The sequence below is a fragment of the Aulonocara sp. 'chitande type north' Nkhata Bay genome, linkage group LG7, assembly GCF_057382095.1.
Source record: "Aulonocara sp. 'chitande type north' Nkhata Bay isolate Kocher_YH1m ecotype deep benthic linkage group LG7, A_spYH_male_GT1.1, whole genome shotgun sequence".
NCBI lineage: Eukaryota > Metazoa > Chordata > Actinopteri > Cichliformes > Cichlidae > Aulonocara > Aulonocara sp. 'chitande type north' Nkhata Bay.
In genome coordinates, this window is record NC_141350.1 from 15,033,388 (window position 1) to 15,054,188 (window position 20,801).

Below are 20,801 nucleotides of genomic sequence, written 5' to 3' on the forward strand. Positions count from 1 at the left end.
TGTATGTTTAGTTCTTTTGGTAGTAGCTTCCAGGTTACTTAGTTTACTTCTTTGTTTATTAGATCCCTTTATGTCATCACCCCTGTGTTAAGTATTCCCTGCTGGTTTGTGTCATGTCTATGTCTCTCCATATTTCCTGTTTTATGTTGAAATGTCTTGTGTTTCTTTGTACAATGTGTTTAGTTTTACTCTCCCCTGTGATGTCATTATGTTTCTTTCTAGTCAGCTGTTTCCTCATGTGTCTCCACTTTCTCTGATCACCTCATGTGTGTATTTAGTCTTTGTGTTGTCAATCAATCTTTGTCAGGATGTCTATTTTCCTCCATGCTCGTCACAGCATTCATAATGTCAGAGCTTTCATATTGTCTCATAGCTTCACAGTTCTGTCATAGTTATCTTGTTTTAATTTTCCTAGTTTAGATTACAAGGTTAGTTGTCATTCCTCTTTCGCCCTTGCTTTTATTTTTTACCCCTGTCATCAGCCCTAATAAAGTCTCGCCTTTTGTTTGAATTCAACTCCGTTCTCCTGTATCTGCATTTTGGGTCCATAAGATACCGGCTGCTGACTTTTGGACTGTCAACAAACACTATCCCCCCACACCCCATCCCTGTCCACCCACCCACCAATCTAAGCCATGATCTGAGGAACCCTTATCACTCAGGCCACTCACACATGGACTATACTCAGACCAAGTCCAATGCACTACTTTCAAGCAATTTGCAACCTATCCTCTATTATGCGTTTTCCTCTTATTTGTTTATAATCCTCTTGTTTGATATTTATTCTTGCTGCAATACTATTTATAGCTTTAGTCCATGTACAGATGGTGTGGAACACCCACAATTTTATTGTGCATGTGCAATAACAATAAAAATCTATTTTGTTTTATTTTGTTCTATATGTCTAAACATTACAATGTTTGAAATTCCCCTCCGCGAATCACTACCTTGTCATGGTGGAGTGGTTTGTGTGTCCCAGGGATCCCAGGGGCTATGTTGTCCGGGGGCTTTTGCCCCCTGGTAGGGTCTCCCATGGCAAACTGGTTCTGGGTGAGGGACCAGACAAAGGGCGATTCAGAAGACCCTTATGAGAACATCACAGAGGGAACAGATTTTTCGTAATATTTGAAATATATAAATTCAACCAAAACAATAAATGCTACCATAAAATCAAGACATTGTCATTTGACAATAAAATATATTTTAAAACATATCATAAAATTATATTACTTACGCAAAGTTAATATTTGGTAGTGCAGTAAGAGTGCGTAAGGCGCTGTCTAAATTGCTACTGGCTCATGAATTGCACAGGATGTGCAAATAAACTCACAGGTCTAGATCCTTGGTGACTATCATTGCCGACCTGCAGCGTCATGTTTACATGCATTAGGTCTGGTGGCATGTTAGGCTTCAAATTTTTTAACTCTCACACATAGTTTGGACAGTAGTTTTGATTTTTACTTTTAGAACATATTGAACGACTTTCATCACCTTCTACAAAATTCTACCAAACACCTGTATTTTGGTCACAGCTTACTAAATATTTGTATAGGATAAATCATCAACACCTTAGTGAGAGGAAAACTAAACATCAAATGCAGCTTTAAAGGTGCTTCTTCAAAACAGATTTTAAGAAATGTACATTTCAAACTGCTTTAAATGTACAAATATGGCTCCATGTTGAGTCAATGTGAAAGTCAGAGTTCAGATTTTTGCATTTTTGTGTCACAAGTACTATATAAGATAGATAAGTTAAACCTTAATTAGTCCCACACATGAGACATTTTTTGGTTACGGCAGAAAGTGGACAGTACAAGTTAAGAGAATTAAACGTTAATAGAATTGAGTAAGATCAAATAGAATAAGATAAAATTGAATAATATACTATACGAAAATAGAATAAAATACTTTGCTATATCAGGGATATTGCATCTATCTATCTATAGATACAGATATAGATATATTAATTAGGGTTGTTTTTTTTGCTTTTTTTCCCTTTTTGCCTCTCCTTTCTGGTACAGTAGCAATCAAAATTACCCCCTCCCTGGACCCAGCTTCCCTGCTGATGCCAGTGGGCACCCCCGTTTTCCATAATCAACCAAGAGCAGGGGCCCTAGGCCCATCCAGACTGGGTCCCAGCAGCAGCACTGCCAAGACCCACAGAGCACGGGGCAGCCCACCTGACCACACCACACCAGCAAAACTACACCCACCCCAACATGTGGTGGCTCAGGTGGTAGAGCAGATCAGCTACTGATCGGAAGGTTGGTGGTTCGAACCTTGGCTTTCCCAGTCTGCATGTCAAATATCCTTTGGCAAGATACTAACCCCAAGTTGCCCTCCAATGTGTTCATCAGAGTGTGAATGTAGTTTAGCTTGCACTTGAGTTTAGAAGTGCTTCGAATGGGTGGGTGTGAATGGGTGAATGAGGCATGTTGTGTAGTACTCCGGGAGAGTAGAAAAGCACTATATAAAAATCAGTCCATTTACCAACAATCAGTCAACTCCTAGAATGTTGTCTAGGAAATAGCAGCTCAATGTGGTGGGTTTGTTCCATACAGTACATTCAACATATGACAGGTCTTAGAGAAAGCAGATCTGTCAGTGATAAACCAAGTTTGATCCTGTCAAATCAAAGTGCCCCCAAATTTATTAAGACGTGAAGACAAGATGATTTTTTTAATTAATAGACTAATTGGTGGGGTCTCTGTCCTTCTTAGGAAGAAGACAAACATGGGCATCATACACACAATCAGAAAAGAGCACCATGCAATGGAGCAGTTCACCATCCTGAGTAAAATTGGAGCAATTATATCAACATGGGCTTTACAAATGTCACAGTTCTGTGTCTGTGGGCTCCATGTTTTTCTGTTTGCATCAGTTATCTTTGATTTCATGATGCGTCTTTCCTAGTCTCTTGGTTTTTGATTTCTCTCTCTAGTATTCCCAGCTTAGCATTTCTTGTGTTCTAGTTCTGAGGTTGTGATTCTGTGCTCCTTCTATTTAGTGAACAGTCATCCCTACCGCTTTGTTCCCTTTGTTCTCTGTCAGCTGTATCCCTTAGTCAAGTCTGTGTCTGTTATGTGTTCTGTTTTACTTTGAAAGTCATTATTGAAATAAAATTTAATTTAATTTAATTCTTTCAAATAGATGCAAGTAAAACACATCAAAAAAATAAATTAAATCAAAGATTCAGCGCCACTAATTCCTGTTGCTCATAAATATATTTTCACCTGTTTAAAAATGTGAACACTGGCATCCTTGAAAGAGTGACCTTTGTTCTTTAGATGCAGATGGACAGCCGAGTCTTGTCCCGTGGAGGTGGCCATAGAATGGCCACCTCCACGACGTAATCATGATCAACTGAGTCCAAGGATGCAAGCTAAAATGAAAGCATTTGGCAGTCTCACTGGAAAGACACCATGGTCTAGGAAGCCTTTCACCTGTATCTGCCCAACTGCTTGCCATTCAGCATTACAAAAGGCTGGCCTCAGCCTTGGAACTCGTTCAGTTTCACCTTCACACTGTTCCAAAAATCGCTCCCAAAATGCAGTGTAAACCTCCCTTGACACTCCAGCATCATCAAAAGCATTTTCATTTACAAAGTTCATCTTTAAAGTCACATTCGTTATGTTACTGTCCATAAATACAGCCAAAAGATCATCAACAACCTTTGTCCTGTGAATTGACACACGGGGCTCTGTGGACTTCCTGAAGTCGATGGGGAAAGATGGTTGCTTTAATCAAAAGGCAAACCTTGTGCGATGAAATTCAGTACATGGTCCTGGGTACAAGACAAAACATGCACATTCCATAAGAAATAATAATCTTCCAGGTGTGTCAGAGTAGTACGGAAAAAAATGGGGGAAAAAAAAAATAAGATGAACTTTTGCGAGATTCATTCATTTTTTCATTCATTTATTTATTCATTTTCAGGCACAACAAATACCTATATTGAACATAAAATACACAAAACAAAAAACAAAACTTGCCTGAAAAAGGAGTGGGACGAAGAAAACTTATTAAATCCCTCAAAAGATCCCGCTACTTTTTGAAAACTAGAAACTCGATTTCATTAATAGCATCTTTGTGTTTTCTTGTTGTTTCTGTTCCATGAGTAGGTTTCCTCCCGGAGCTCCAAAAGCATGCATGGTAAATAAATGGTAATTGTAAATTGGTCTTGGAATCTTTCCAAATGTACACTGGGACAGAGTCCAGCCCTGCATAATGCTGAATTCAACACTTGCTGTCATGGCAGGGTGTGTTTTACTACAGGACCCAGAAGAGGTACTGCAGTTTTCTGCAAAAAAAACCCCAAAAAAAACAAACGAGCCATTATTCTCATATACTCAACACAATGACAAGAACACACCAGACTCTTTCAAAATAAACCGGAAACATGGAGACATAGACATGACAAAGCAAGCTTGACAGACCTAAAACACATGACGGACTAGACAAGAAACCAAAACACATAAACCAAGGAAACAGATGAGAAATAATGAAAAACCTAAACTCAAATAAACCCTAAAACATGAACTTATAACCAAAAACCTAACATAAGAGACTCAAAAATACAAAATAAAACTCAAAACAGGTACAGAGACCCAGCCTGTGACACTTGGTTAAAAAATGGCTGGATGGACGCCCATTAGGCCTTCAAACACAACTCCCTCTCTGAGAGCTTAATCTTTAACTTTCCCTGTTTATAACATATTCATCTAATAATAAGAATGCTAATAAAAAAAGAATTTGAGATTAATTTAATAAATTGTGCTGTAGTTCAGTGAAATGAGCTGTTAACAATGCAGTATAACATACAGGCTAGAGCTTACTTAGAACGAGCCCCAGACAGAGTTATTGCTTCCTTGGTCTTGCATGTTATATTTGAATGATCATATATTTGAATGATCATATTATAACTTTTAAATGTATTTCAAGTCTTCTGTTGTACTTTATTTCAATCCAACATGGAAAAGAAAAAAATAAAGTGAATAAAACAAAAATAAAAAAATCATCTCTGCAAAGCAAATTGTGGGACAGTGATCATATCTTGATATCCAGAATTGCGAATGAAATTATAATATGTTCAATCACACAGCTCCAGTGAAGATTTTTTGTTTTCGCAATATTTAAAATATCTAAATCCAACTAAAATCCTACAAAACAATAAATGCTACCATAAAATCAAGACATTCTCATTTGACAATAAAATAGATTTTAAAACATATCATAAAATTATATTACTTACTTAAAGTTAATATTTGGTAGTGCAGTAAGAGTGTGTAAGGCACTATCTAAATTGCTTGTGGCTCATGAATTGCACAGGATGTGCAAATAAAATGACTGGTCTACATCCTTGGTGACCACCATTGCCGACGTGTTGTATCACGTTTGCATGATACTGTATGAGGTCTGGTGGCCTCTTAAGCTGCGAATTTTTCAACTCTCACACACAGTCTGGACAGTAGGTTTGTGTTTGCTTTTAGAACACATTCGGCTACGTTTAACACCTTCTACCAAATTCTACCAAACATCTGGCTTTTGGGCCCAGCTTACCAAATAATTGTATGGGATAAAAGATCAGTAACTTGGTGAGAGAAAAACTAAAGATGGGCAGCTTCAGAGATGCCCAAAGAATGATTATGATGATTTATGTTCACTATTAAATTTCTACTGTCCAAAAATCACAGATGTCCTGTGATGTATTTTGTTTCTTCTTAACAACAAATTTCAAGAAATGTGCATTTTTACAAACTGCTTTAAATTTACAAATTTGCCTACATGCAAAAGTCAAAGAGTTTTTGAGCATTGTGCGTCACAAGTACAAGTATAAGCAGTTGTATAGTCATCAATTACTGAAGCTGGTGCAGTCATTCCTCTGGTGAGCAGGGATGTAACCAAGCTATCTGTGATTAGATGTATCTACAGATAAACACATGTTTAATCAAATGTTATTTTGCACGCAAAGCTCTTCTTAGTGCAAACAGGGCTTTGAACCACTCCCAAGTGAGGACAGCTGCATGATGAGAAGTCTTTTGCTATTCCTGTCTATGAGTATACATTGTGTTGATTCAGGGAGGACAGTACATGCATCAAATTATTCCAAGACAATTTTGATTAGAGGTGGGTCCCTGTTTACATAATACTATTTAACATTAGATACTTGTTTCAACACTGCTTAAACCAATAAAATAAAGTCCTTAAGCAACTTAAGCATGCTCTTAAGATATGAATCAAATTTTGTAATATATTTGAGATTATAAAGATAAATTTATAGATTAAAACATTTTTTAATCTATAAATTATACATTTGTATTGCTTATATAGTTTGGTGTACTATGGAAAAAAATAAAAAATATAGTATTAAAAACATTTTTTTTAAGTTTCCATTGTAATGCATGTGGAGCATCATGATATTCTGAACCTTTCTTTGAGGAAACTTTCTCTGACTGGACTTAAATTTTAATAGAATTTCCCTGGTTTATGTATTCTAATATTATTTGGAGATTTTACATCAAATCAGCATTAAATTAATAAGCAGCCTTGGTTAATACAACAGAAACTTGTTTTATGTTTTCAGCAAGTAAATTGATATTCCAATAACCTAGATACTACTGTGTACAGTGAGTTCAAGCCCTCATGTTTGCAGAAACATTCTGATAAATGATCAGAATTTTAATATTTCTGACTGTCTGGGTCAAAATTGAATCGAATGAAATCAGTGAGATCAGTGAAATCAGTGAAACCCAGCCCTTTATGTAACTTCATGGACAGAGAAGCTGTTTAGCGGAAGGTGCCTTACAGAAGGAGAAAGAGACATGCTACAAGCCTCTCTGTGCGTTTTGTTTGTTTGTTTGTTTGTTTGTTTGTTTTTGCTGTAAGTGCAACAGTTTTCAGAATCAACTTATAATTTTTAAAATATGACACTATCTTGCAGATTCAATCCACTACCAGCTTCGCTTCTCTCACATGTGGACACGTAGTTCCGTCTGCGCACTGCAGATGGCGTTATTTATTTGCGGGTGGCAGGAAGCTTGGTCCTGGTTTCACGCATGCGCAGATACCCACTAGTACTAAATGGAGGCTGTTTGAAACAACCGAGCGGCTTGCTGTGGTGGAAAAGTTAAAAGCATCCGATGATATTGCCTTTAATTGCCTGCTAATAACGGTAGTCAAGAGCGGTCAGTATGGGTGAGTTAAAAAGTGTGCGTCTGCCTGCGAAAGTTAGATAGAAATCCACCATTAATAACTAATTATAGCTGTTAGCTTAACCAATGAACGTGAAATGGACAACATTTAGTATTTATAAGCACCACCTTTACCTTTTACTGGGTGTGCCTTTGTTGTTTCTTGATATTTAGAGTTTCAATATTTAGCATGACACTAAAATGATACAACAAGATTTACTGTAATCTGTTTAAGCTTTGTGTGGTGAACTATAAACTGTATTCAAACCCTGCCACGGTACATTTAACGTTACGTTAACGACAAAGTGCCAGGAGGGCTGGCTGCCTTTTCCTTGTCCGGATAAATACCTGTAAAATTAAGGTATGCCGTCATTCTAATGCTCCGAGCATGTCAAGCGCAGTGGCTGTCGCGTATATGGCACACTTTAAAATGCGATTCATTGCAAACGTCTAATGTAAAAGGCAAACGTAAACTAAAGCACGACTATAACGAAAAGGAAAGGTAAAGTAAACAAGTGAAATAAAAACCTAACAAACTTAAAAGAGTAAATAAGAAAAACCTTGACTGTGGACTTTGGGGGGGGGGGGGGAATCTATGAGGCTTGACAACAGTCAAGCAGGCTATAACAGAGAAATCCCAGCCACTTTGGGTTTTTAGGTGTGGTTTGGGAGCTGAATATGAGGACATATGTGGAGATAATCGATCTCTAATCTATCATGCAGCTGATCCTTAAAGGGCTCTCAAAAATTATTAAAATATATTGGTTACCAAATTCTTGAGCCATCCTGGCCATATTTTGCTTCCAAGGAGAAAGGGTTTAGTCCAGTCTTTGTACCTGACTATTTTCTGAGAAATATTTTTCCTTGTTTGTTTCTTTGTTTGTTAAGTCACTTAACACGTGACCTATCAATCACCCAAACAACAACAAAAAAAAAGATAACTGACTCAAAATCCAGCAATGGCCTGAAACAGACCTGAGAGATGCGGCTATTACAACTTACATCTATAAATATATTGTTTCATGCATTGTTCAAAACACTAGACTTAAGGAGCACGACGCCCAGCCGAAAACACTTCAAACAAGTTGAGTTGTTGCTTTCACATTATGAGTGTTGGGCCGAAGTTTTGGAGGAAATCTGCAATGTAGCATGCTGCACTGCAACGACAAGCCGAACAACGCATCTCTGTATGAGCTTAATGGCACACTTGATCCGAGACTGGACACTCTGTAGTCAATATTTGCAGACAAGCTAGTTTTCTAACAATCATACAGGAGCAGTAATGATAGCTGAGGAAGCTCTTGCGTGACTGGGGTCAGCTAATGTGTGTCACAACGGGATAATGCCATGTAAGGCCCATATTTAATTCATTTTTAATTATTTAATTTAAATGTAAAAATATAAATAGTAGTTTCGATGTGGTGATAATATAAACTATTCCCTCATTTTTACGGAAAATGCACTATATTGTTATATCCATTGCTAATGATTTGTAACAGGATTTTTAACATTTTGTTTGTGTCACACAGTCTTATTGACAATCAAAAATGACTGGAATTGGATTAATGTGTGTACAGGGAATTATAGTATTTTATATAAGAGGTAATACAAGCAGGGATAATTATTTGTACGTTTTTTGTAGTTGGTAAATGCAAGGAAGTAGCTATTAAAACTCCAAGCTTTTTAACTACAGTTGTACATATGTGGATAGAGGTTCAAGTGCTTTTGTTAGGGTATTAACAGAAGTAAGGGGTAAAATGACTTAGATTTTGCTGCCACTTATTGATGTTAAATTTTTCAATCTGAAGAGATCTGAATAATCACTGAGCCTTTACATCAAGTGCTACGGAGAAGTTTGTAGAAATCAGAAACACCAAAATATTGGCTGATAATCTCCTTCATCATTTCTGTAATGCGTTCCTTGGTTTATTTCCTCAGATGGTGGCGCTGACGGTGCTGGGCAAGTGGAGAAAGAGAGCTCATCCCCTCCAGCTGAAACACAGTCTCCTATCATGGACCGTAACCCATCACCACCCCCAGACGCAGCAGATGGAGCGGAGGACGAAGATGTGGATGCCATTGGAGACACTGTTTACAGCAAGCACTGGCTTTTTAGCACCCTGACTCATCTCATCCATGTAGGCTGGCTGCTGATGTAAACTGAAGTGATAAATATTGCACGTTTCATTCAGCACTTAAGTCATGCATCGGTTTGCTGGTTTGGTAGGTGAAAGTGTGCAGTGTTACAGCAGCATTTGCTAATGTCTGTAAAATTGTCTTGCAGATGGTCACAGAGCATTCAGAAGAGCGCTGTGAAGGTCCAATGCAGCTATCTGATGATGAGGAGGAAGACTTGTGCAGAGTGTGGGATATGGCAATGGATAAGGTAGACTTTCTCTTCTGTGTTCCAAAGACCACACACTGTTTGTTTTCCTTGTTAAAGGAGAATAGTTTCATTTGAACAAGTGGCATCGAGGTAAGTATACTGCCCAGAACAGAGAAATCAATTACTCGTTAAAGAAAAATTGAAAAATAACAATAGAATTTGCATTTCTGCAGGTAAACTTTCCAAATACCAAATGATGTTAAAGCTTAAAATATTGCTCTGTCACACATGATGCATACAGCTTGTGTCCTGTTTAATGGCGATCGTGGCTCAAGAGTTGGCAGTTTGCCTTGTAATCGGAAGGTTGCCGGTTCGAGCCCGGCTCCAACAGTCTCGGTCGTTGTGTCCTTGGGCAAGACAATTCACCTGTTGCCTATTTTTTTACTGCAAGTAGTTTTGTCAACAAACTCAAGTTGGTTTTATCACACCTTGTTTTGGTATGAGTTATTACAACAGAGTTTATAATAGCTATCTTTTTTGCATTTAAATAATTTAATTACAAAGCAGTGCAAATAAAGCTGGTTTCTACCTGCCTGGCTTTCACATGGTCTGCAGTTAAAAGTGATTAATTAAATGTTTATATATTTACTAACTGACTATTTATTTACCACCTGTTTGTAGGATGTGGCTGGTTTTCTGCAGGAATTTAAAGCTGCAGATATTCTTCTAGGAGTGATTTCCAAATCACGTTGTCCACGACTTACAGTGAGTGAAATCCTTTTTTTACGCATACTTTCTCTACCAGAATAAATCCTGTACAATTAATTTATTTTCTACCGGTAATACATTTCTGATACAGTGCTTTCTTTTTTTCCTCTAGGAAATTAGTGTGGGAATCCTTGGGAATATTTCGTGTTTTCCTGAAACTTGTATGACTTTGAGCCAAAATGAGGACTTGGGGTGGGTAAAAAAAAAAAAAAAAGTTCTTTGATAGATGTGCATCAGGGGTGGGGAACTCCAGGCCTCAAGGGCCAGTGTCCTTCAAGTTTTAGGTGTGTCTTTTATCCAACACAGCAGATTCAAATGTTTAAATTGTCTCCTCAACAAGTTCTCCAGATGTCTGGTAATGACCTAATGGTTTGTTGACCCAGGGTGATATCCAAAACCTGCAGGACACTGGCCCTTGAGGCCCAGAGCTCCCCACCCCTGTTGTACATAAATGGGTTTCAATCTACTCTTTGTGTCCACAGGTCTGTGGTGCTGCTGCTTCTGGGAGATACCGATCCTCCAACACTGCTGGAAACAAGCAGGTGCGATTTGCATTTTATGTAGACGTGTGAAATAGAGAAACGGAACGAGAAATATTCATATTTCCTCATGATGTTTGCAGATTGCTGCTGACCTGTCTTTCTCAGAAAGATGTCTGTTCACTGTGGCTTCAGCGAATACGACAGCACACATCTGTGCGCTCCAATCTCTGTTTCATCATGTGCAGCTCCACCAATAGTATTTATTTTTATTCTGTTTAATTCCAGTTTTAGTCCATTTCTCCAGTAATAACCTGGTTACTTGTATTGTTTGACACTGCAAGTCCCTGTGACGCTTATAATTATTGTTGACATGAGTGTGTTGTAAACTTACCATTATAAGTATATACTGAATGTGTTTACAGCGGATCTGCTTGAGAAGGTGGGAGAACTAGTTGACAAATTGTTTGACCTTGATGAAGAGTTAATGAAGAGTTGGATCACAGCTCAGCCTGATGAGGAGCAGGGGGATGATGGTGAAAGCCATCTGGAGATGACCTCATGTCTTCTTGAAGCAGCCAAGCAGCTCAGGTGGGAATCTGAATCTGTTTTATGAAGTATTTGTATTACTGTTTTTGATGACGCATATCATTTAACCAGGCTCTTACTGCAGAGTTAAACTAAATACAATGTACTTGTGAAATTAAAGGTGAGGTTGATTGTCAAGAATCCACAGTATTAAATTGTTTTCACAGATCAGAGAGTCCGAATGGCCTAGAGGTTTACCTTCATATCCTCCAGTTACTTACAACTATAGATGAGGGGATTCAGGTTTTTGGTGAGACATTTCAGTACTAAAAGGTCTTTATTGAAATCTTGTTCTTAAACCATTATCAGATAACAATAGAGAAGCGGTTGCCTTTTAAAATTAGACTTTGTGTATTTCTTCTAGCTGCTTCTGATGGACCGGGGAAATCTGTGTGGGAGTTTGTCTGTGACGTCGTGTGTGAGGACCTCTGCCAACCAAATGATCTTCCAGTTGTACTGCATGAACAGAAAAGCATTCTGGTCCAAGCACTTGCTGTGCTGCAGGCTCTTTATAAATGTCACGATGAGTGGTGCAGCAAAAGTGACAGAAGTAAGTTTTCATAAAGCTACACTGATGTTTAGCTGCACAGAGAATGTTGCCGATAATAATAAGTCCTCTTGATAGCCATACAGGAAGTGAAGAAAGCAGATTTTGTGGTCACCCCATTGTTTGAATAATTAGTTTAAATGAATGTTGCTGTATATCACGGTATGATTTTCAGTGCCATCCTAAAATTAGACTTGTCTGTCTGTTAAGCTGTTGTCATATTGAAGCCTAAAACACCACCAGAGGTCACCAGTGTTCACAAACATTCAGCTGAGCTCATTAGGCTGTGAGCAGGGGTCCGTTCTTCGTACCTCGCTTAAAACATCCAAGATCAAATCATCGCGCCAACTTTGAGCTCGCTATTCCGGTTCTCCAAACACACCTGTTGTTGACGATTAGTATAGCTGGATGAAGTAATGTGAGATCACTGGGTGGCTTAACAGGGGCTACGCATCGATAGTAGAAACATTGATCGGCAACCCTTTGATTGGTCGGCGAAAATGTCGAAGGAGCGCGCTCAGTATTTTTCGGCAGCAGAGCAAGAACTCTTGAGTGAGGGATTTAAGGAGTTTCAGAGTTTAATTAAAATGCAAGGGAACACTGCAAAGGCTGCAAAAGCAAGGAGAGAGGGCTGGCAGAAAGTTGCTGACAAATTAAACTCGTAAGTAATTTAATAATAATACTAATGGATTGGATTTATATAGCGCTTTTCAAGGCACCCAAAGCGCTTTACAATGCCACTATTCATTCACTCTCACATTCACACACTGGTGGAGGCAGCTACAGTTGTAGCCACAGCTGCCCTGGGGCAGACTGACAGAAGCCAGGCTGCCATATCGTGCCATCGGCCCCTCTGGCCAACACCAGCAGGCGGTAGGGTAAATTTATTATATTATATTACATTATATCCTCTTTCACATTAGAGCCACAACAGGACCCACTAGAACATGGGAACAAGTAAAAGTGAAATATAAGAATATTCTACAGAATTTGTAATAGTTATCACTTATATTGCTTTTAGTCTCTTGAAAAGAGACCCTGAAATAATCTGTTTGTTTGTTTATCACAGCAACCAAGAAAAGGGCAGAGCAAAAAAAGACAGGTGGTGGTCCTGCACCCCCTCGTCAACAAGTTGGTTAAGTAAATAATACCCTCACGGGAAAATCGATATCTCTCTATGAGCACACTGTCGCGCTGAGCTAAAGGATCCTGTCTGTCCCGCAATATACGCTGAATTCTGAAAACTCTCCTTATCAATCTTGCACCTTCCGCAATGGGTGGCTCGCGTATACGGACAGGACATGGCTGTGACAGGCTTCCCAAATCCACCTTCGCTTTTATAGCCGTGGTCTCTCATCTTGATTACACGAAGTAATTTACTATTACTACTCTAAAATATGAATTACATCTGAAATAATCAAATACATGAAATAGAATGATTAATAGTACATTTCCCTTTTTTTAGGAAATGACCTGTATGTATCTGTATGAAATCAATAAAAGAATCAAGTACTGCATTATCTTTAGTTACATTGATAATATTTATTTATGGTAAAACAGTGGTAAAATGTCACTGTTGCTTTCATATAAATGAAGCGGACATACCTGAGTGGCTGCGATCTAATCCTGTTTACATAAAGTAAGCCTGCTCCCGAGCAGGTTTACGCTTACGGATCTGTTGCTATGACAGCAAGTCCCGGATTAGCTTCGGAGAACCGAACGATCCAAGATCACGCGAAATCGTCAACAATCAAATCCAGCTAACTTACTTAGCGAGGTACGAAGAACGGACCCCAGGACTGCAAACAGTAAACAAAGATTAAACTGTGTGGAAGTGTTTGGGCTTTAGTCTCTTTGAAAAGGATGACCCATCTGTGCAGTTTCAGTTTTTTGGGTGATGAATGAATATATGGTAAACATTATTTTGTTTTTTTTAATTTGCTGCGTTTTTGGTTGAATACCTCTAGGTTTGCCTCTCATTGGGAGCATCTTGCGGGTATGCCAGTACCAAAATGAGTGCAAAGACGGCAGTGCAAACAAAGAAGATGAAAAAGATGAGCACCTCGAGACTGTTGCAGAGATCACAGCAGAGTTTTTGGCTGACCTCTTCATTCACATTCAAAAGGTAATATTTAGGGATTTATTTTGCTCACTTTTGTGGGCCAGATCATTTTAATCAGCAGCCAGTAAAAACCAAGGTTTAAATATGGATTTTTTTTACCCCCCATTTTAGGACACAGTTGCAGATTTGGTGAAGAAAGTTTACCTCACAGAGAAAACCTGCCTCGCAGCTGCTGCCACTTTACTTCCCAAGTTTAAGAATTCAGTAAGTGCTCCTTCTAAATGGTTAATTTACAATGAGACACGTACATGTGAATAGATACCGTTCAAAGGGGTTTAGGCCGTTTTAAGTTAACTGAGGTTTCATTTGCACAAACACAACAAACTGTTGTTTTGTCAGAAATAACAGGACAACTTGTCAAATATTTTAACACAGACTTATTGCTTTTACTTGAGAAGGATGAACTCATGTTACAGAGTTACAGTCAGATTTTTAAGACCTGGAGTCCTTGTAGGTATGTTACAGTGAGTCACAGTTCATCATGAAATCCTAAAACCTTCTGATTAAAATTCAAATTTATATTATTTTGAAAAGATATTTTGAGAAAAAAGATTTATTCATAGCAAAATGAACAATGACATTCTTCACTGGGTATAAAAAGCAAATGCTCAGAATTTCTAATACTTTAATACCTTTGGTGGGTTTTCAAGATACAATACTACTATACTATTTAAAAAACATCACATAATACTTGTCCAGATGTAAACTGTAGGCAGAAATTGTTGACCTGTAATGCTATTAATACAGCAAAATACTTATTTTAGAGCTCGTGTCAGATCAGGATGTGTGATGGACTGCTGCCATACTCCCACAGCTCCTGTGGAAAATAAACATTATGTTTCCACCCTGCCCTTCCTCCTCTTGTGCAGTTTCAGCACCTGCAGACCGTGTTGTCAGAGGCTGATCCCCAGTTGGCAGATGTGATAAGGACACAGTGTCCCGTCTGAAGCACCCTGCAGATCAGTGTTCAGCACTCATTCAGACTCTCACCTCTGCTTTTTATAGCAGCCAGTATTTCCTCTCCAAAGATCCTGCTTCAAAACGAGCTATTTGCATTTCCACTGGAAGGACAACATCACGAATGGCAAACTGTCATGTATTTGAATATTGTAAGCTACTTTTAAGTTAAGTCTGGAAAATTAAAGTTTGGGGTTGTTGTTTTTTTAAGCCTTTTTTAAGAATACTATTTTTGTATTTAATTACAGACAGTGTTTAATTAAAAGTAATTTGTCTTTAAGCCTTTTTTAGTGTTTTTTCATGTAGAAATTGCAAAAAAAGAGCTGAATAATCTGCAATGAGGAATTCAAGTCATTATTAATACTACGTTCTGATTCCAGACTCTTTAGGAATAAAGTATTTTTCTTAACATTCAGCTTCAGTCAACACAATTTAGAGCTTTTAAGACAGCCAACTGGCACTAAAATTTAATAATGTCAAACCACAATTTTAAGTGTTTTTTTATATAAGGTAGTAGTTATATATTTGGTTATAAGTAAATGAACTCACTTTGGTTATTTAAATGCTTCTGACTGTTTCTTTTTTCTTTCCTTGTGTCTGTCAGGAACATACACAGGAGAAAATATCTTCTCACAGGCTGAGAAAAGAAATTTCTAACCAAACATTAACAAACCTGTATGCTTACTTCTAAAATACTTCGAAATGCACTGTTAAATATTCTAAATGTATGTATATTTGATTAATTCTAGATTTTTATCTAATTAAATTTAAAAAATATAAATATTTATTTAAGATAAAACTGAGATAAGTGTATGGGCTCACCTTTTTAAGCATATGAGTAATGATGCTAATGCTGATGACAACATCAAGTGTTTACCAGAGGGTGACAGTCACTCTTGTAAGGACAATAAAATTAGATGAAAGGCTTGAGCCTGGCAACAATGAACTCATTTGGTTTCCAAATACCCCATTTCGCCCACTCATGGAGAAGAGCAAGAGAACCTGCGCATTTCCAGCAAAGCTCAGGAAGGCTCTGTGAATATAGCAGCTTTTTAATTAAAGCTTGGATTGATGTGAACGCTCTTTCTAATGGAAATCCCGAGTGTACGTGAGACAGATCGCCCTATGTGGGGGGAGAAAACACAGAACAAAACACGTGTTTGAGCGTCAGCTACACCCATGATCCACGTAGGTTGAGGTAACCAGTGTCTTGATCTAGACGTCATGACCTGTTTGTGCTGTAAATGGCTAGAGTGTAATCACGCTTGGCCTGTCAAGCTTGCTTGTAGCCAGTGACTTGCACTGTGCTCGCTACTCTGTCTCGGAGCCTCGCTTCCAGGCGTGTCATGTCACTGAGATCAGGGTGAAGCCCAGATGTTTCCTGCTGCCCTGCCAAACCTTATTGTCGGTCTGCCATTCTTCATGTAGAGTTGATATGATCCGACTCTGTGAACACAACACAGCAGGCTGTTCGCTGCGTGGATGGCGTATTATACACATCACTGGCACTGAGGCATGTCAGATCTGTCTGAGCCTGATGTTGGATGTCAGTGATTTCTTTGTTTTTTGCCCACAAATGTGTTGGTCTTTTAAATGACATAACATTTTCCCTCACACTGAATTTTGGATTAACCTTAAGGTCACGTCCTGTGAAAGGGCTTTTATAAAGCACTGACATAAAACACTGACATGGAAATGTTCTCTTTGAGAGACTGAGGAGTTAATAAAAGTCTCTTCTACACCAAGAAACAGTCATTAAACATTAAATTGAGGGACCACATCAATGAAATTAGAAGACTATTTAAGATTAAAAGGAATTTGTCAAAATCAGCAGACGTTTAATTTTTATGATTTTGTGACTTGATCTTTCAATGTGCTTTAAGTGCATTTTCTAAAGCCAGGGTTATCATAATTGAGCTGTCACAAGTGTGCAGAATGGCCCCAACACTGTTCTAGCGGTTGTTGCTGGGGGTGGATGAGCGATAATGAAGGGATGAAGAATGCGTGTGACGTCCCCATCCTTTGATTCCAAGGCCCGTCCTATTCAGATCCGCCTGGTTAAGGCGTGTTAATAAAGACGCGTGATGCAGTGGGTGCAATCAAAGCCCCCTTCAGTTCATTTCCTGAGTTCCCTGGCTTTCTATCTCTTGTCAACAGATTGACAATGAAAATGTTCCCCTCACGTTATCCCTGGATATCAAAGCCTCTGACCTTTGCTGCTCGCAAAAAAGTGATGTGGCTACGACGATATTTGCGTTTGCCTTAACCGCCTTTTGTGCTTCTTTAATAAAGTTATCAAGGAAGGATATTGTAATGATAAAATACACAGCGTGGGCGCTACTTAGCAGCTCAATCTCTTTTATAGAGAGGTGGAAAGGTTTTGAATCACCAAATAAATGAATTCAAATATAATGATATAATAATTATAAATTAAGAATGAATTAATCTGTGTTTCATATTTGTTAGACATCAGCCTATGAGAGTTATATTTGCTTGCCTTGATCTGGACGTCATCATTAGAGTGTAAAAGGCTTATATGAAGGCAAATGATTTCATAAAATAAATTAGTATCACATAAGTAAATTAATTAATATATTTTTGTTTTTTCAAGAAGTGCTGTGTTAAAAAACATCCTTTATATTTTTCCTTGAATTATGTTTTAAGCTGCTTGTATTGGTGAATCTGTTACATTTAGGGATGCAATACTGCCATTGCCATCACTTTAACTAATTGTGTTTTTTACATGATCTGATATGACACCAGAATAAACAGAACATGCGGAACATGTTCAGTGATGCTCTATCATTTTTTTGCATCACGTCCAACGCGTCTGTTTTGAATGCAGCAGGTGTTTATGGGTGCAGCTCTAGCCGGTTCTTGTGTACACTGACGCCTGTCACCAAGTGGCATATGTTGCTGTTTGTTCTGCATTGAAAGAAATGGAGCTAATTAAAGAGAAGCAGCCCTGTCACAGGAAGTGTACGCAAGCTGACCATTCATTGCTCTGATTAGTTAGTTGTTGAAACAGAGCTCAGGATTAGGTGAAAGACTGGAATTCTATTGATGAAGTGCTATTAGAAGACCTTGGATATTTGGAAATTCAAACACTGGTCTTATAATCAGCTGCTGGGAAGGGAGCACAGATATCCCATCCCACTGGTAACGTTCATCTTCCTACAATATGAAAAGAAACATTCGCTCAAATTATTTAATTTATACCCACTCGTGTATCTGAGCTTTCCTATGAAATGCAAGTCCTCACTATTGATATACCATTAAAAGAAATTTGGTGTGGCTGAGTTTGTTCAATAAAACACATTAAACGAATTCCAATAATGTCTTTATTAATAACTTTTATTATTTAGGAAGAATAATCAGTACTTTACTGAACTGAAGCCTGTCAAATTACAAAATTGTATATCAAATAAAATACAAATTACTCGATTCATTAATAAATAAAGTTACTATAAAATCACACAATTAACTAATCAAATTACTGTGATATTAAATAAAGCCTTAATTGTAAGGGTAAATTGCCTTTCTTTTTTTCTAACTCTACAAAATCTGTATGTGTCCAGTGTGAATGGTTACATATGTATTTATAATTACATCGTATATAACAGCGGTCCCTAACCCCCGGGCCTCGGACCGGTACCGGTCCGTGAGTCGTTTGGTACCGGGCCGCGAGAGTTGAGGCTCATGTGTGAAATGTATGATTTTCAGAGTTTTTATCGGTTTTCGGTGTTATTTTGTTATCGTTTTGATCGTTAACTCGGTTTTCCTGGGTCTTTTCACGTGTGTTATGAATAAATCTTCTTTTTTCCAGTACCGGTACTAGTTTTTGTTGTATTTATCCACGACACATTAAAGGCCGGTCCGTGAAAATATTGTCGGGCATAAACCAGTCCGTGGCGCAAAAAAGGTTGGAGACCGCTGGTATATAACACAGCACAGCATAGCAGGCAGTTGTAGTTAATCTTTATATCAGCATATAAATGCTAGCACATAATAGCACACCAAAATAGTTACATTCAGTCTGTATTTAAGCTCCTCGTTAGATCTTGATTAATCATGATCTTTTATGATAAATAAGTGTTTCTTATCTCCAAAAGTTGATTCTGTTCATCTGGACGTAGCGTTATGAGTGACAAAACGTTTCTCCCACGAAACGTTTCTCCCACAAAACGCTACGTCCAGATGAACAGAATCAACTTTTGGAGATTTACTTTCCTGGATGATTGAGAATGCATCAAGAAGTGTTTCTTATCTTTCTTATTGCATCCCAAACAAACAGGCATGTTTGATCATGTTTTTTTCAGCCGTTACTTCTTTATTGTGTAGTTTTTGCTGTGCTGTGTATGTGTAGCTGTTGTTGGTGTATACTGATCATGTGAGTGCAAATGTAAACCTTGTATTTCTAAACTAGGGAAGGACTCAGTGCATCAAAAGGTGGCATCTGCCCTGCTGAAGTATCATTGAGCAAAACCTCCTGCACTGTGACCCCTGACCTCTCTTTGGAGAGTGCACCATGAATGCTCATTGTTATTGTAGTGAGTTAGTGTTGTTCTTTTTCCAAACACTCTGTGAGATATAGTAAGTTCTAATACACATAATGCGCGTGTTAGCCATAGCCATGGGTGAGATTAGCTAGAGAGATCTCTTGCAGCTTGATGCTCAGACACTGTGAATAAATCCCTCTGATTAAAGGGAACAGAACTGGGACAGACTGGCTACCATGCAGCTTTAACGCACTCAGTCACGTCTGTCACAAACCACAGGAATAAGAGTGTGTACAGTGACTTATGTGCTGCGTTTTCCTTTGAAACTTAAAAAACAACTGTGCTTGCCCGATGAGCCTAGCAGGCCTATTAGAGAATCCCATGGCTGGTTTCTTCTAAAGTAGGTTATGTTTCTGTAATCGGATGTGTTAATGTGTTGAGTAGTCTCATTATCTTACTCTAGAAGAGCATGAAAAGCCTCATCAAAAGCTGGAAGAAATCTGTTTTGAGTCTAAGAGTATTTGAGTTCAAGAAAAAAAAGAGTATAAGTAGATGTATTTCTGTAACTATACCAAAAATTGCACATTTAACTTGAAACTTTAGAAGGTTTGTGTGATGAGTGTGTTCACAAAAGAGGTTTTGCATAATTTTCATGATATAATTTCCAATAATATAATTATTATACTTCAGCTGGACAACAGGGTTTCAGATTGATGTTTATTATTAGCTATATTGTTGCACTGTAGCATTTCATCTTAATTATCAAGAGACTACTGTTCACATAAGAGAGGTGAGTCATCAGGAGAACGAACTAGAATGAGCCATCTTATTCATGCTGCACTCTCTGACCCTTGTTGGCTTAAAGCATCTCAGTGCATCTTGAGTCAATTCCCCTCTGAGTGGTGAAGCAGAAACGGCACGAGCCACTAGTCATTGTTAATAAGAGTTTAGATTTTTGTTTAAACGTGATTTAAAAGAAAATTATATTCCCAACATAAGACAGGAGGGGACAGATAAACCGATGCTTTTTAAACCGGATCCAACATGAACTCTAATAGCCTCTGACACTCATTAAACAAAGGGGAGCTGGTCCTGGAGCTGTCAAGATGCAAGGACATCAAAGACATAGACAGGGCCTGTGCAGCATAAAAGTCAGATCTGTGGAAATTATATTATGAGGGAATTTGGATGTGCTCGGTGCTCTGTGTGCAACACCGTCTTACTTGATTCTTGAAAGGTACCGTTCGTTAGAGAGCCCTGAACGATACTGACACACTGTTCATTAGGCTGCTTTCCTCTCCTCGTGCTCAAGAGGCAAGACACAA

At 38.2% G+C, this 20,801-nt stretch overlaps 1 protein-coding gene across 1 annotated transcript; it reads left to right on the forward strand.

Annotated features, from left to right (window-relative positions):
- The first annotated feature begins 6,989 nt into the window (after positions 1-6,989).
- On the forward strand, positions 6,990-15,903 carry saal1 (serum amyloid A-like 1). The gene is made up of 13 exons (XM_086298914.1): positions 6,990-7,194; positions 9,129-9,328; positions 9,475-9,576; positions 10,198-10,281; positions 10,397-10,476; positions 10,767-10,826; positions 10,907-11,022; positions 11,189-11,354; positions 11,519-11,601; positions 11,716-11,901; positions 13,866-14,023; positions 14,132-14,224; positions 14,890-15,903. Exons 1-13 carry the CDS (start codon positions 7,191-7,193, stop codon positions 14,965-14,967), a joined length of 1,410 nt encoding a protein of 469 aa, XP_086155040.1. The 5' UTR covers positions 6,990-7,190; the 3' UTR covers positions 14,968-15,903.
- The last annotated feature ends 4,898 nt before the right edge of the window (positions 15,904-20,801 follow it).